At 50.5% G+C, this 15,135-nt stretch overlaps 6 protein-coding genes across 6 annotated transcripts; 4 read left to right on the top strand and 2 right to left on the bottom strand.

Annotated features, from left to right (window-relative positions):
- Positions 1-1,299: 1,299 nt before the first annotated feature.
- N7496_002475 (uncharacterized protein) lies at positions 1,300-5,862 on the bottom strand (the record flags this gene model as incomplete). The annotated part of the gene is made up of 2 exons (XM_056695406.1): positions 1,300-5,457; positions 5,527-5,862. 2 exons carry the CDS (start codon positions 5,860-5,862, stop codon positions 1,300-1,302), a joined length of 4,494 nt encoding a protein of 1,497 aa, XP_056557618.1.
- An 835-nt stretch (positions 5,863-6,697) lies between these two features.
- N7496_002474 (RNA methyltransferase, TrmH family) lies at positions 6,698-7,738 on the top strand (the record flags this gene model as incomplete). Its single annotated transcript, XM_056695405.1, has 1 exon — positions 6,698-7,738. One exon carries the CDS (start codon positions 6,698-6,700, stop codon positions 7,736-7,738), a length of 1,041 nt encoding a protein of 346 aa, XP_056557617.1.
- Positions 7,739-8,300: 562 nt separating this feature from the next.
- On the top strand, positions 8,301-9,616 carry N7496_002473 (NAD(P)-dependent alcohol dehydrogenase; the record flags this gene model as incomplete). The annotated part of the gene is made up of 3 exons (XM_056695404.1): positions 8,301-8,444; positions 8,536-9,399; positions 9,464-9,616. The coding sequence occupies 3 exons, from the start codon at positions 8,301-8,303 to the stop codon at positions 9,614-9,616; spliced, it is 1,161 nt and encodes a 386-aa protein (XP_056557616.1).
- Positions 9,617-10,303: 687 nt separating this feature from the next.
- N7496_002472 (alpha/beta hydrolase) lies at positions 10,304-11,124 on the top strand (the record flags this gene model as incomplete). Its single annotated transcript, XM_056695403.1, has 2 exons — positions 10,304-10,717; positions 10,774-11,124. The coding sequence occupies 2 exons, from the start codon at positions 10,304-10,306 to the stop codon at positions 11,122-11,124; spliced, it is 765 nt and encodes a 254-aa protein (XP_056557615.1).
- A 725-nt stretch (positions 11,125-11,849) lies between these two features.
- Positions 11,850-13,421, top strand: N7496_002471 (putative C6 transcription factor; the record flags this gene model as incomplete). Its single annotated transcript, XM_056695402.1, has 1 exon — positions 11,850-13,421. One exon carries the CDS (start codon positions 11,850-11,852, stop codon positions 13,419-13,421), a length of 1,572 nt encoding a protein of 523 aa, XP_056557614.1.
- Positions 13,422-13,462: 41 nt separating this feature from the next.
- N7496_002470 (MFS transporter) lies at positions 13,463-15,013 on the bottom strand (the record flags this gene model as incomplete). Its single annotated transcript, XM_056695401.1, has 2 exons — positions 13,463-13,748; positions 13,800-15,013. 2 exons carry the CDS (start codon positions 15,011-15,013, stop codon positions 13,463-13,465), a joined length of 1,500 nt encoding a protein of 499 aa, XP_056557613.1.
- Positions 15,014-15,135: the final 122 nt, after the last annotated feature.

Below are 15,135 nucleotides of genomic sequence, written 5' to 3'. Positions count from 1 at the left end.
TACAATGTTGAGGATGTTCAATTAAGCTTATTTTGGCTTTGCCGAATCCGGCCGAGCGTTGCCTATCAGTGGGGACAGGCAAACACACAACATCTCCGGAATCTGCCATCAGAGGTCACGGGGCATCGTGTCATGAGGCATCGTAGCCTAGCCAGCCAATGCTGCCTTGATATTCTCACCTACGCGCCCTCGAAGGCTGATAGTTGGGAAAATCAACAACCAGCACCGGAAAACAATGCATCAGTTGGCTGCAGCAAGTCCCTGGCCCATACGACAATATTGTGTTCGACACTTTTTCCTTGCAACAAAGCGGACTTTCTTTCTTTCAACTCTCACTGGAACTCATTGTCCGGATATCAAGCACTGTTTCAAAGCCATTGTCCTCTGCAGCTTATTGTTTCAGCTCAAGAGCAACGTGATGTCTACGAACATCGTGGACCTGCTCCAGAGAGACCAATATTTCGTCTCCTCCAAGCTATTAAGGATGCTAAGAGAGCCCCTGGTTATCCATCCTTGTTGATAATTATGAACAACACTAACATGACTGCTGCCTCTCAGATTGGAGAACAATACGCCGATGACGACCACTATGTTGCCTGCCGTTGATGTGATGCTGGACATGACACGTCGAAGACGATACCAGCACGGTCATAGCTAGTCTATGACAGTGTAACACGTTACACGCTACAGACACCCCCACACGTACCGAGGGATACAGACGATCTATGAGGTGATCTAGAGATGGAGCACTCATCGGCTGCTAGATTGGCTTCTTCGGAACTGTTAGCGAGGCAACACCGGCATCTTGATAGTCAATAATCCAACGTGGGCCGCTGTTTGGTTTCAAATATAAACAGGCGTGGAGCAATATATTGTACGCCGGCGCTCGACAAAATCATGGCTTTTTAACTTCCCATCAATTTGCCTTCTATGCGTTTTCTTGCTGTTGCAACCTTGAAGACCACTTGTAGGCTTGTATAGACGTTACCACACCTGAGCGATAACGTATAATGTGCAAAAGATGTTCAATATTGTATGCTAAAGCATGATGAATTATTGATGCAATTCTAATCTAACAACTGAGGGGGTATCTTCAATCATCGCTCATCAAGAAAGACTAAGAAAAGGAAAATGAAGAAGCCCAGAAGCGGCTTTCCACGCTTTTGGTCTGTACGGGCCAGCCCGGAACGAAAAAGAAAATCAAGGGAAAAGAATGTGCATAGCACAAGCGAAATGAAAGACGATCTGGGACGCGGTGGTGCACATAGGGACTGTTGCCCAAATGTTCGAGGACGTCGACTACGAAGATGCTTCGTTCTGAGCGGTTGCAGGTGTGGCAATGGAAGCGTATGGGCTCTGTAAGGGCTGAGGCTTGGTGGCAATGATATTAGAATGCATGGAAACACCAGCCGGGGCCTGCGATGTAGCCGACGGTATCGGGTCACTCATTGTGACACCTTCTATCATGGTCGACGCCTTCTTGCGGGCAGCTTGGAGGTGACCAAGAACACCCTTCAAGTACTTCTTGGCAGCAGAGACAAGCTCTGGGTCTTCAGTACTCTGTCGCAAAGTCTCCATCATGCGACGGATTTGGGTTTCAGAATGGAAGTGCGAACAAGAACGTCTTCCACCAAAGTGCGCTAGACCGCACAAGGGGCAATGTTCAAGACCAGCCTGCTTCAGCCGGCAACGGCCAAGCAAGTGGCACTGGTTGCATGCAATGCACCGCGGAGGGGGATTGAAAGCACCATCCATCCCGAAGCTGAATCCAGGTGCCGGGGGCGGGTGCGGGGGCGGGGACTGCACACGCTGGAAAGGGGCAGACTTCAATTGCTTTGGAGGCGCCGTGTCTTGAATGCCGGTGACATCCTCCATAGCATCTGCATCCTCGGCAAAGTCACTTTCTTCGGGTTCATCAACCCCCTGGAACTCGACATCACTGTCGCCAGTCTTGCGCGCCTTGACAGGAGACGACATCGTCACGTCGGGGTCATTGGGATCATCCTCTTCTCGGATAGTTTGGTAGTTGACTGTGGCTCGCTTGCGCTTGCCACGTCCTAGTCCCTCTGCTTTTCGGAATGCTTCTTCTTGAGCATCGCGTTCGCGCTCGCGGAGGATCTCCTCCCAGACAGTGGCATCAACCGCGCTTTCCTCTGTTTCAGTGACTTCCTCAAGAGTGCCACGATCGTTCTGCCACACACGCGCGAAGCTAAATTGGGGCTGATCTGTGGAAGAACCTGGAGTATCTGCAGCGATTTGCTCAGCCTTTTCCGCCTGGCTGCGGTCGAGCAGCTTGTTGATGGATTCCACATCGTAATGAATGTCTGGCGAATCGTCATCATTAAACAAAGCTTGGGCGCCGTGTTTGAGAATGGATTCTAAATCTTCCTCCTCTTCGCTAGCTTCCATGCGCTCAATCAGTACATGATCGAGTGCCAGCTTTTTCTTGCCCTTTTGCATGATCTTCTCTTCTACCGATGCCCGGGTGGTTAAGTGGAAGACCAAAACAGTATTCTTTTGACCGATTCGGTGGGCACGGGACAGAGCTTGCATATCCTGCTTCGGATTGAAGTCCGGATCCATAATGATAACCGTGTCAGCAGTGGCAAGGTTGATGCCCACGCCACCAGACCGAGTCGACAGCAAGAAAGCGAAGAACGGCGAGTCGGGGTCATTGAATGCATCGATTTGTTGCTGCTTCTGTCGAGCAGTCAACTTTCCATCCAGTCGACAATATGGAAATTCGAGGCCAGTAAGAAAATCTTCGACGATATCAAGATTCTCCAGGAATTGACTGAAAATCAGAACCCTATGTCCACGCTCTTGAAGTTTCGGTAGCATGATATTGAGCAGCTTGAGCTTGCCAGAAGCCTCGACCAAGCGCTGGAAAGCCACCTCTGGGTCATTTGTCTGTTCTTCGATCGCCCTGTTGTAGATGAAAGGATGGCAAAGGCACTTCCGAAGTTGTACGAGAATGTTGTTCAAGTTGTGCCTTTCAGCCTTCTTTAGCTGGCCCGTTTGCTTTTTGCAAATGGCCTGGATCAACTGCGGGTTCTTTCCCAGAATCGACTTGTACAACTTTTTTTGCACAACAGACATCGAGACTGGGATAATGATCTGCACCATGGGTGGAAGGAAAGGCAGAACTTCGGCTTTGGTACGACGAAGGAAGAATGGACGGATCATGTCGTGAAGAGATCGAATGTTCTCCGCCGTCAGGTCGCCATATTGTTCCTCCAATTCGTCGGCATCCTTCTCGGGATCAAGGAATTGAATTAAGTTGAACAATTCTCGAATGTTGTTTTGGAGAGGGGTGCCTGTAAGAAGCGCCTTGAAGTCAAACTTCATACGGCAAAGCCGTTCGTACAGCTGTGACTTGTCATTTTTGAGGCGCTGTCCTTCATCAACGATCAAGCCTGCCCAGTGGATCTTGTTCAAGATTCTCTTGGCCTCTTCGTCGACCATGCTCTCATACGAAGCAATCACAACATGACATCGGAGAGCTCTGGCGCGCTGTGGAAACATCTCGTAATCATTTGCCATCTGACGTGCGAATGCTGAGCCAAAGTAAGTGACAACCCGAATTCCGGGGGCCCACGTTTTGATCTCACGACGCCAGTTGGGAACGGTTGAGTTTGGGGTAACAACAAGGAATGGCCAGCACTGGTGCTTCTCAACCAAGGCTGCTATCAGCGAGATCACCTGAACCGTCTTGCCAAGACCCATGTCATCGGCCAGGATGGCGTTTTGCTGCTTCAAAAACATGTAATACAGCCAATTTACACCGTCCAGCTGGTAATCCATAAGTTGGCCCCCGGTGATCAGTTCGGGCTGCGTGCTGAGAACCAGATCTTGTTCAAAGTTCAGGCGCCTGGTATTGGCGAGACGAGTTTTGAGTGCATGTCGATCTGGCGGATCGATAGTATCGCGGTACAGCCAGTCATTGAAAGCCAGCTTAAAGTCTTCCCAGCGAGCAGTTTCCTTAGGGTCCGGAGGCGATTCCCAGACCGAGTCCTCATAATTCAAGCCCTTGTATTTGACATAGGCCTCTTTGACTAGCTCAGGGTTGGTCTGATCATCAAGGCCGGTACCAGGAGGAAAGGTCACGTCAAAAACGATGTCAACTCGTAGATTCTCTTCCGGAACTGCTTCCTCGGTTGTCCAAATTGGCTTCCGGGCCTTGGGGGAGTTGAAAAAGGCACGGCGCATGGCGGCGTTACTCATACCCCAAACCCAGTCTCCAGGCATCCAGGTATTGCGGAAATACGACTTGAGCTTCCACTTGACGAGGTACTCCTTTTCCACCTCTGGGATAAGCTCAGCCACAGAAAGTTTCACGCCCTTGGCGGGCGGTTTTACCAGACGCCATGCAACTAGAGCTTCGATATCGCCAGGAGCATCGGTGCAGTCTTGGCACTGCCAATGAGTCGTGTAATGCGAGATAACCTCCGACATATCCTGGGACGGTTCTGCAGCAAGATGCTCAAAATGGAAAGCCCGCTGGCAACTTGCGCATCGGAAGAGGACATCATCGATGTTGTTGACGCGAGACATGTCAACATGAGTAACCGGGTCTGTACCACCATTTGCTACACGTTGCTGTTGTTCTTCCTTGGACGTAAGACGCTCTCTCAGCGGCTGGGATATTGCGCCATCTTCCTTGCAGACAGCACAGCGGCCCAGATGAGGGGATACATCATGTTTGCTATGTGCGACCCCAAGACACCGACGACATTGTAAAATGAAGTACTCCTCATCGATCTTCGTGACAAGGTGTTCTCGGCTGCTGCGCGGACCAAGGCACTGTTGGTGGAACGATGAGCTGCAACCCTGGCAGAAGACAAGGGGCCCCTTGACCTCATCGTCTTCATAGTAGTTGCAAGAAGAACAGCAGGCAAAGTGTCGCAATCTAAACTCGTCATCCCGTGGAAGCTCGGGAAACGCCTCTCGAGCCCCGGAGTACTTTTGACGTTTGGGCGCGTCACTCTCAGCTTCCGATAGATCATCTTCCAATCGCTCCCGAAGATTGTTCCGAACGGACTTCCGAGTACGAGTGGAAGCACGAGTTGGGGCTTCCTCGGCAGAGGAATCATCATCCTCATCGGAAGATAGGATTACTCTTCTGCTCGTTCTGGTCGACCGACGGCGTCTTTTGGGATAGCGTTTATTAAGCTCGTCGCTTGACTCGTCTTCATCTTCCTCGGAGCTGGAGGATTCCGGGGGTTCATAAAAGGCGGCGTAACTACCGTGTGCAGAGGATCCATGGCGACGTGGTCGACTACTCCGTCCGGCGGCGCGAGCTCGCTTCCCGTATCTTGTTCCATCCCCACCAAACTCGAAGCGTTGGTGAGATCCGTATCCCACCGTCATGAGTTCATCATCTGATTCGGACTCCGGAACGAAATCGTCCAGAGCCTGGGCGCTGTTGTCGAGACTCATGAAGGTATCGCGCGACATCTGCCAAGGAAGAAAATCAATGTTAGAAAGACAAATCCAATATACAGCTAATGGAGGGGTTGGTCACACAGTTGAACGCTCGTCACTGGCCAGGCGAACAGTGTACAACGGCCTCTCGGGATTACTCGAGTCGACCCGCAGGATACGTCGGACCTTGAAGTGGCCCGGAAGATATTCATAGTCGCTAGGATTGTCGACTATGGGGACATGGATCTCAATATCCAGAATCTTCATGGGTTCAGGCTCCCGGGGCTGCTGTACCTCTTCGGATCGCTGTTGAGATCCGGACTCAATGGCTGGTGCTGCTGGGCCGGGAGTCGAGCTCTCCAGCTGGCTCAGCAGCTGTGTAACCATAGCATCTGGATCGTCAGACCCAGGCGAATCCATGTCTTCGGGGTGAGACATGTTGTTGAGGGCTTCTGTGGTGTGCGATGAGCCAGAACACCCAGGCAATGCACCGCACACACAGTCACCGGACGCAGTGGAAGTGATCAACAAGTTGAGAGCTTGATGAATAAATGTGTGAGAGGTCGGAAGGTTGTTGAATGAGACGGAATAGAGCCGGTCCTGATAAGCCTGTTCAGAACGCAGTAGAGGAAAAGCAGGTAGGCGTATCGAAATTGGAGAATGAAGGAAGGTCGAAGGCGATAGGACATAGCACGCGCACAGATCCGAAGACGCGTTGATTGGAAAGGTGATTGTTATCGATAAGCCGCAGGATATACATTGTTCCGGTGTCAAGCCAGGAGGCAGTTTCCGCAATGCTCAAAAAATGTCCTCATCAAGCATCTAGGTGATGATGCTTTCAAATATTCCAAAGAGGAGCTTTGGTGCGCAAATTTCTGTCCTTAGAGTGCCTTTCACAGGGAGCTCTGTCCGCTATGCTTCGTTGAATTCAGCCATTGGCCGCGGCATTCGCAGGTCTCAAAATGTTGGCTCGTTCGGGAGATCGTCCACTGCTGAGGGTGGCCAGGGGAGGTCACGTCGGGAGGACTCCAGGATATTGTCAAATGGCCGTGCAGTTAGGGACGACAGACGCCCATTGAGGAATGACTTTGACAGGGACGAGTTCGTTCGAAGTGGGAAGTTTCGAGGAATTCCGCGAGACCTTCAAGATCGCGGGCAACGGACTGACCGGAGACCCCGAGAACGAGAGCCAAGATCGAATATACCCTCGGCATCTTCTGGAGAACTCGGCTCTTCAAAGACGAAGTCTCGCGCCCATCGTGTGACAGACAGCATGCCGGAACGAATCAAGGACAACGTCAAAGTCCCCGAATCGATCCCTTACTCCAGCCCAGCATCCGAATTCATCTACGGTACTAGCGCCGTGGAAGCAGCATTGCGGTGTGGCAGGCGCAAGCTTTACAAACTATACCTCTATCAACGAGCCGGGGAAGACCTAGGTCCCGCCAAGATCGCCCTTCGAAAGCTGGCCCTTTCGAAGAACGTCGAAATCAAATTGGCCTTCGCGGGTTGGGACAGGCTTTTAGACAAGATGTCTGCCGGCCGTCCACACAATGGATGTGTTCTTGAGGCCTCACCTCTGCCTAGAATTCCCGTACGTGGCTTCCATGCTGTTCCCGCGATTTCAGAGAGCCACTTTCGGGTAGAACTGGCACCACAGTCGCGGGAGGAAGCCGCAGTGAACGGCACGAACGACCATATCCCGATTCTACACCCTTCAGATCCTTCTTCGGGCCAACACAACCACCGATACCCCGTGGCTTTGCTGTTGGATGGAGTTGTGGATTCTGGTAATATCGGCGCCATTATACGGTCTGCTTATTATCTAGGCATCGATGCGATCATCTTTGCTGGACGCCAATCTGCTCCTCTATCTCCTGTGACGATCAAGGCCTCTGCCGGCGCGGCGGAGAATATGACATTGCTGCATGCTCAGAATGAGGTGGAGTTCATCAAGCGTTCCAAGGAGAACGGATGGCGGTTCTATGCTGCTGATGCGCCTGGTCCTGGTGCCACCTATCTTGGCCGGGCTATGGCCGATGGCGAGACCCTACTTCCCACGGTGCATTCACCCAGTGTGATCATGATGGGAAGCGAGGCAACAGGGCTGAACTCACACATCAAATCACATGCTGATTCAATCGTCAGCATTCCGGGCGCTCGTCACAGTGCTCATTTGGGCGTGGAATCCGACCCCGCCCGTATTGATAGTTTGAACGTGAGCGTTGCCGCGGCGCTATTGATGGAAATGTTCTTGCGAACCCCCCTGGCGATGTCTGAGCCAGTCAAGAAGAGCAAGGACCGAGTGTGGTGAAGCATTCTGTACCATATTCTCTCTAGCATTTGTAAAAGATACCTCATTGTATAATAGTGTTGATGGATATAATTCATGAAAATGTACTACTACCATATGTCGATTACCAGTGACTGGGCAGCAGGAGATCATCGTAGTACCGTGGCAATCGATCTCGACTGTAAGCCACATCTCCTATGGCCAAATCTCCGTCTCAAAAGTAAGCCATTGATCTCCCTGCATGACACGAACGCTTTGGTTGCTCTTCTCAATTGAGAGAGTCCCGTTGCCGAATTTTGGTCCCGAGGTCGCGTTGATGTGGGGAAACCCCGACAATTTATCGGCTTTGCGGGGACAAAGACCCACAAACGCGCCTCCCAGGTTTTGGTCGATCGAATATCTCCCAATGGAGATTCGACTTTATAAATGGGACAAGCAATGTCCCTCTCCCTGCAAAAGACCGCCAGGAATTCGAGTTTATCGATATCAACTTTGTTTCCCTGTACAAGGCTCTCCCTCTACAGTACCCGCTTTAGCAGTCACAGCAACAACTTGTAACTAGTCTCAAACGTTGACTGCAACGATGATCCCACAAAAGCAGATTCCCACTAAGGCATTCGTGGTAAAATCGCCAAAGTCTCCATTTGTTTTGCAAGATGTGGTTCTGGACGAAGTCCGGGATAACGAAGTTTTGGTCGAGATGAAGTATACTGGACTATGCCACACGGTAAGTACTCTCGTTACATCCCTTGTCAGCGATGAAGGAGACATGATGCTGTGGGTTATTCTTTTTTCAAATGCTCACTCTTTAATGATAGGATATTGTCGTTCAAAATGGAGCGATTCCCGTGGGTGACTACCCCGCTGTGCTTGGCCATGAGGGTGCAGGCATCGTGCGCCGAATCGGTAGCGGAGTCCAAGATAAGAGTCTAAGCGAGGGCGACCGAGTATTCCTCAGTTTCACTACCTGTCGCAATTGCACACCATGCCGGGAAGGACGGCATGGATTCTGCAGTCGTTTTACTGAAATCAACTTTGGCGGCGTCCGTGGTATATCAGCGGCCGATTCGCCCATTTCCTCCACCGACGGAAAAGCTATTCGTGGACAATTCTTCGGACAATCCTCAATGAGCAAGCTTGCAATTGTTCCGGAAACCTCAATTGTAAAGAGTCCCGTGGCTTCTGGGGTCACAGATGCAGACATGGCCCCGCTGGCCCCGCTAGGGTGTGGTTATCTTACGGGTGCAGGCACAGTGTTGAATGTTTTGAAGCCCAAGCCCGCTTCTCGATTCGCTGTACTGGGTATGGGAGCTGTTGGCCTGGCGGCTTTGATGGCTGCGCGGGCTCAGGGTGTCGAGACCATCATTGCGGTGGATATCGTCGACGCGAAGCTGGAGCTAGCTGCTTCTTTGGGGGCATCACACACTCTGAATACAAAGAAGGTATCAGATCTTGCCCAGGGTCTGCATGGTTTGTTCCCCGATGGGGTAGATCACATACTCGATACCACGGGAGTAGTGCCTCTGCTCCAATCTTCGATCAAGGCGTTGGGCCACGAGGGTACGTTGGCTATCGTGGGCGTTGCTCCATCTGGGGCATCGCTGAATATTGATCCTCTTGAGTTCATGATTAATTGCAAACGTGTTGTCGGTGCCATTGAAGGTTCTTCTAATCCTGCCACTGTAAGTTCTTCCTTTGCAATGTGTGATCTTATGCTAAGCTGATGATTCTTGTTTTTCCATCTAGCTACTTCCTCAGTTAATTGCCTGGTATAAAGAGGGCAAGTTCCCAGTTGACAGATTGGCCAAGGTTTATGATGCAGAAAACCTGGAGCAAGCACTGGAAGATCTACATTCAGGAAAGGTCATCAAGCCAGTACTGAAGTGGGCAGACCTTTGATCGAATTTGAAAATATACCCCGCGAGGATAGAGTTAAGATCCTGGGCAAATTCGAATACAATGCCCATGATTCATAAGATCAGTGAGCCATTTGCACTAGAGACCGGACCGAGACCGAATATGTAAATATATTGCCGATATTTCCCCTGATTTTCTCCCTTGGTTAAAGCTAAGCTATGCCCGGGGTGTAAAATCGGCAACCTTTGACATGGGTGGTGTGGGACGTGCGTCAAGACTTCGAATGCGAACAGCACTTCAGACTGAGTTTACTGTACTAGACAGACTACTGGAGGTAGCAATCTCAGCCCTGAAATTGGGCATATCCTACCAGCTTACCCTCATGTGGCTGCTATCCCCGCGCATACACATGCACTCCTCCGCAAAACAACCCATCCGCTTGGCGAACCTCTTTTTCGGATGTGGGGAACGATCCACTTCGGAAGCATAATTTTTAGTAGACCAGAGGGTCTTCACAATTGGTTGATCTACCGAGGCGGGAACCTCTTGCATCGGAAGCTTTACTCTATCTGAAACTTTTGGTCACCGTATATCCGAGTTGCTCAAGATCCTAGCCGACTTTTAGTCTCGTGTGCTACTGACACCAATCTTGTGACATGTATAAGAACCACGCCCCTTCACAAACGATATCTGGAATCTCCATTACAGAGACAAATATCTTCAAGTAAAATGACTTCATCTAAGCCTACTATCCTTTTCATCCCTGGAGCTTGGCATCTCCCCGATGTCTTCGACGACGCTCGGGCTGCCCTGACCGCTCGTGGCTTTCCCAGTGCGGCCGTGGCACTCCCCGCCATTGGGGCAGAGCCCCCAAACAAGGGACTCGCGGACGACACTATTGCCGTGAATAAGGAGATTGAGAGACTATCTAACGAGGGCAAGCAAGTTGTTGTTGTGGCTCATTCCTACGGTGGTATGGTCGGAGCCGGCGCTGTCAAAGGTCTTGGATACGCAGAAAGGCAAAATGCTGGCAAGACCGGTGGAGTTATTATGTTGGTTTATATGGCAGCTTTTGTTGCCAAATCAGGAACCAGTCTATTAGATATGCTGGGAGGGAACTGGCTACCATGGATGAAGCTTGACGTTAGTATCTGCTTTTCTTCGCCCAAGTGATTTCAATCGATACTAACAACATGCAGGGCAACTATTGCCGCGCTGAAGAGGCAGCAGAGATTTGCTATAATGATCTATCTCCGCAGGAGCAGGAGAAGTGGAGCTCGAGGATTGTGCACACTTCACGCGCTGTGTTTGAGGATCGCGTCGCTCACGAGCCTTGGCATAATCTGCCTTGCATGTACCTCTTCTGCGAGGATGACAAGGCAATTCCTTTGGCTGTCCAGGAGTCTATGGCTAGCTTGCTGGGCGAGTATAGTCAGTTTAGATGCTCGAGCTCTCATTCTCCATTTTTGAGCATGCCTGATAAGGTGGCTGAGGCCTGTGAGCTAGCCGCCAAGATTGGCCGCGAAAAGTGCAATGTTAAGGAACTTTAGGAACGAACCTGATCCTTTATGGCGGTTTTAAGGTGGCTGATGCAAGGAAAGCAAGCTTACGCTACGTACTCTGGGAGGGTAACATCGATGTTGCGGATAAGTAATGAGCCTAAGAGAAATGAATGTCATATAATTTGTTCGAGAATAAGTTGAATACCTTGAAATATTTCAATGTCTCAAGTTTAAACCAGATCTATTGTGTAAATCCAGGGTCGGTGCACAATTCTGGGCTTCGAGAGGTCCTGAAGTCCTGCATTGTATGACTCGGCTTCGCCTCCCGAGTCGGGAGATGTCTTCATTCACGGCTTCAAACCCATCGTGCAAGATCATTCACTTACATGAAATTTCTCATGGAAAACTTTTCAAAATATCTGTCAGATATGCCGCTTGATTTAAATGGGACCGAGACTCCAAACTACAATAATGTCACAGACTAGATGTTGACACCCCAGGCTCCAAGGCAATAATATGACACCTCAGGCAACAAACTCACCCCCAACCAACACGCGTCAAAGTTGTCACTCGCCAGCTATTAGTTATATGTTTCCAATGAATGACAAATTGAAATTAGCCGAGTCTTTTTAATAATGCAGAACCAATCTTCACGTGAAGATGGCTCAAGTACGACCTCACCTGCACTAGGAACAGTCCGACAGCGCTCCAGACAAGCATGCCTCCCTTGCCGACGACGCAAGAGGAAATGCGATGGCAAGTTTCCTTGCAATATGTGTCAAGGATATGGCTACGAATGTGAATACGAAAACGGTGCTTCCAAATTATCTACCAAGCGACCAACGCCCTCAGAGGAGTCAACATCACGACCAACAGCGAAAGTGGCACGACTCGCGTCCCCGCAGTCGACGTCAAAACAGGCCACGGATTCATCTATACTTCCCGGTATTCTCGAGCCGTCAAAAGCTCGTTATGTTGGAAAATACTCATCCATTGCCTTTCCCCTCTATGTAGGGCTGGAAGTCCAGGCGACCAAGCTTCCGCGTCTGCACTCGTTCGCCTATCACTCGGGCATCCGCAAAGAGCCGCCCTGTGCGGTTACCCACAAGATCTCCGAGAAAATCTCCTGGAACACGACCAGGGGTCTTATTGAGGTCTATACTGCTGCTATTCATCCTGTATTTGGCTTTCTCAACATGGATCACTTCTACACGCTATGCGAGAAACACTGGCATGGTCAACCACAAGACATGGTTTTCGAGGCTCTAGCCAGCGGGGTTCTGGCTTTAGCTTCCCTATTCAATGGCAATCTAGACCAAGACATGGAAATGTGGTTAATCCTACATGCAAAAGAAATTCTTGAGGATTATTCAATAAGCCGCTTCCCCTCTTTGGAACAAATTGCGGCGTGGATTTTACGGGCCATATATATTCGCTGCTCTGGACGGCCACATGTTGCTTGGCTCACAAGTTGCACTATCATGCATTTGGTTGAGGCAACAGGCTTACACCATGCATCAGAGTATACGTTACAGACAACAGGCAATGTTGCCCCAAGCCCAGAGGTTTCAAAAACAGTTATCCGAACTGCTCAAGTCGCCACTTGTCTTCACATCGTCATTGCCTTCGAGTATGGCAGATCGATTATGACTGTGAATCGCCAAACTCTCGAGCATATCCTACAACCGACCCACGAAGGAGATTTGACTTCCCACTTAGTTAGTCTTGTCATGGCCCTGCCTGCGACTCAGATAATTGGCGACTCGGCTGATATTACGGACGAACTATCGGCTGCCCTTGAACAGGTAGTCGATGCACCTGTCAGCCATGACTTCTTACTACTTTTGAAGGCAGACCTAGCTCTAGGCATATACCGACGACTTAGAGTCATGGATTCGAAATCTCAGCAAATACACAACGACCGTGTGATTACCGTCGGCACAACAGCACTATCTGCGGCACGAAGGCTAGTGAGTCAAGGCCAGCCATGGTGGAACGTCATCGGAACTGTCTTCCAGTTTGCATGTGCGCTCCTTGTAATGGACACATCTTCAGCCTGTGAAAGGTTCGTGGAAACCATGGACACTCTGGAATTTGTCGTCGATCAGTTGAACACACACCTAGCCAGAGAAGCATTGTCGACCGCCAGGCAACTTGCTCGAGCTGCATTGGACAAGAAGAGAAAGGGCGTTGAATCATTAGAGCGCGTGGTGGGACCTCCGTCGCCAGACTCTGTTGCCGCTCATCCACCACAGGATTCCTCAGCACCGAGCCCATCCCTGGAGCACCAGTTCCCCTTTGATCTTGATTCTCTATGGGCCATGGAATTCCAGCTACCTTTATGATGTAGTGAAAGACTGCGATTCTGTTTATAATTATGTCAAGTCTACCGAGATCCATTTCTAGACGTTTTCCAGGTCACAAACATGAAACAAGTTGCGATCATCGTACCGAGGCCTGCAAGGCCAACGCCCATATATGTGGCTCCCCGATATCCCTTGAGAACATCTCCTCCATCGTGGTTCACATATCTCTCAACTATGCCGGCGAAGCCGAGCCCCATCGAGATTGAATAATTCACGACCGTATTCACAAGTGAGCCGGCGGCCCCTTGGTCTCTCTGGGGCATTGTATCACTCAAAATCAGGATTCCGGATGGAAAGGACATATCCCTGACTTGATATTAGTGGGTGAAACACGATGCAGAATTAAGGTTCACTTACATCCCCCATGGTGTGACCAACATTATCACGAATGCATTGGCCCAATAGGTCTGTCCTATTGGCATGGATGCCAGTAGTGCCTGGCCTGCAGAGAATGCCAGCATCGCGATGAACATGATGATGCTTGCAGGGACTCGACCGAGGAGCAAGCCAGTCACCACGGCAGCGCAAGCTCCAGATACAGAAGCGCCAGCCCATTTGGCCGTTACCAGTAAGCCGCTATTTCCCTCCAAGTTTTCAAGAATGTTGTAGTAATAGAATACCAAGATACCGAAACTGGACCACCCGGCTGCAAGGCAGCCGAGCACCCACCCAGCCTCACCTTTGAATAGAGCCCGTGGCAGCAACGGATAGGCTGCTTTGCGCTCCCAAAGCAAGAACACGCCCATGGTCAAGATCCCAACGATGAGCAGCACGTAGGTGTAAGGAACTTCCCATCCCACGACTGCGGCCTGATTCCACGCGAAGTTGATCAATATCAGCCCGCTAACTCCTGTGACAGCACCTCGCACATCTAATCGTTCATACGTGGAGAGCTCAGGGTGCGGTTTTTCTTGCTGTACGTACGGAATGACGAGGAATCCAAGTACTGCAAAGATGAAACAGGCAATGCCCATGATCCAGTATGCCCAAGGCCACCATAACCGTTCAGCGATCAAGGAGGAAAATGTCGCACCCAAGGTGAATCCACCTGGCGCTACAGCTCCGAAGAGGCAAAATACCATTCCCTTCCGACGCCCAGGCGGGTACGATCTGCCTAGAATTGCAACTGCATTTGGCAGCAGGAGAGCAGGCCCGATACCCTGGAATGCACGACAGCAATCGAAGAAGATTGGGTTTGACCAAACGGAAAATCCTCCCAGGATAGACCACACGCCAAACCACAGAAAGCCTATGATGAACAATAACCGGTGGCCATATACATCGCCCAGTCTCCCTGATACAAAGATGAATGTTCCAACGGTCAGACTGTACGCGGCGGAGGCCCATGTCAAGTCCCTCGGAGTGCTGTTGAAACTCGCGCTAATTATGTGGAGAGGTGCGATCGAGAGAGAAAGGCCAGCCTGGGTCATGAGCTGTGCAGTGCAGACGACTGTAACAAATGCAGATTCGTGGATGAATGACTTTGGCTCGCCAAAATCCGCTGTTTCCTTTTTGGCTTCTAGATCTGTAGAAGGCGATGTCATTGAGAACGCGGTATGCTCGGGCTCCATTGCGGTAGGACGGGCATCCGGGAGATCTGTCTCAGCCAGAATTATATCAGCTTCACTATAAGCTTACGTGAATAGCGTAAAGAAGTCACCTCGATCATAGTTCATAGCCTTTGATTCTGCTT

The sequence above is a fragment of the Penicillium cataractarum genome (assembly GCF_028827025.1).
Source record: "Penicillium cataractarum strain IBT 29864 chromosome Unknown utg000002l, whole genome shotgun sequence".
NCBI lineage: Eukaryota > Fungi > Ascomycota > Eurotiomycetes > Eurotiales > Aspergillaceae > Penicillium > Penicillium cataractarum.
This window is presented reverse-complemented; position numbering and strand designations above follow the sequence as displayed.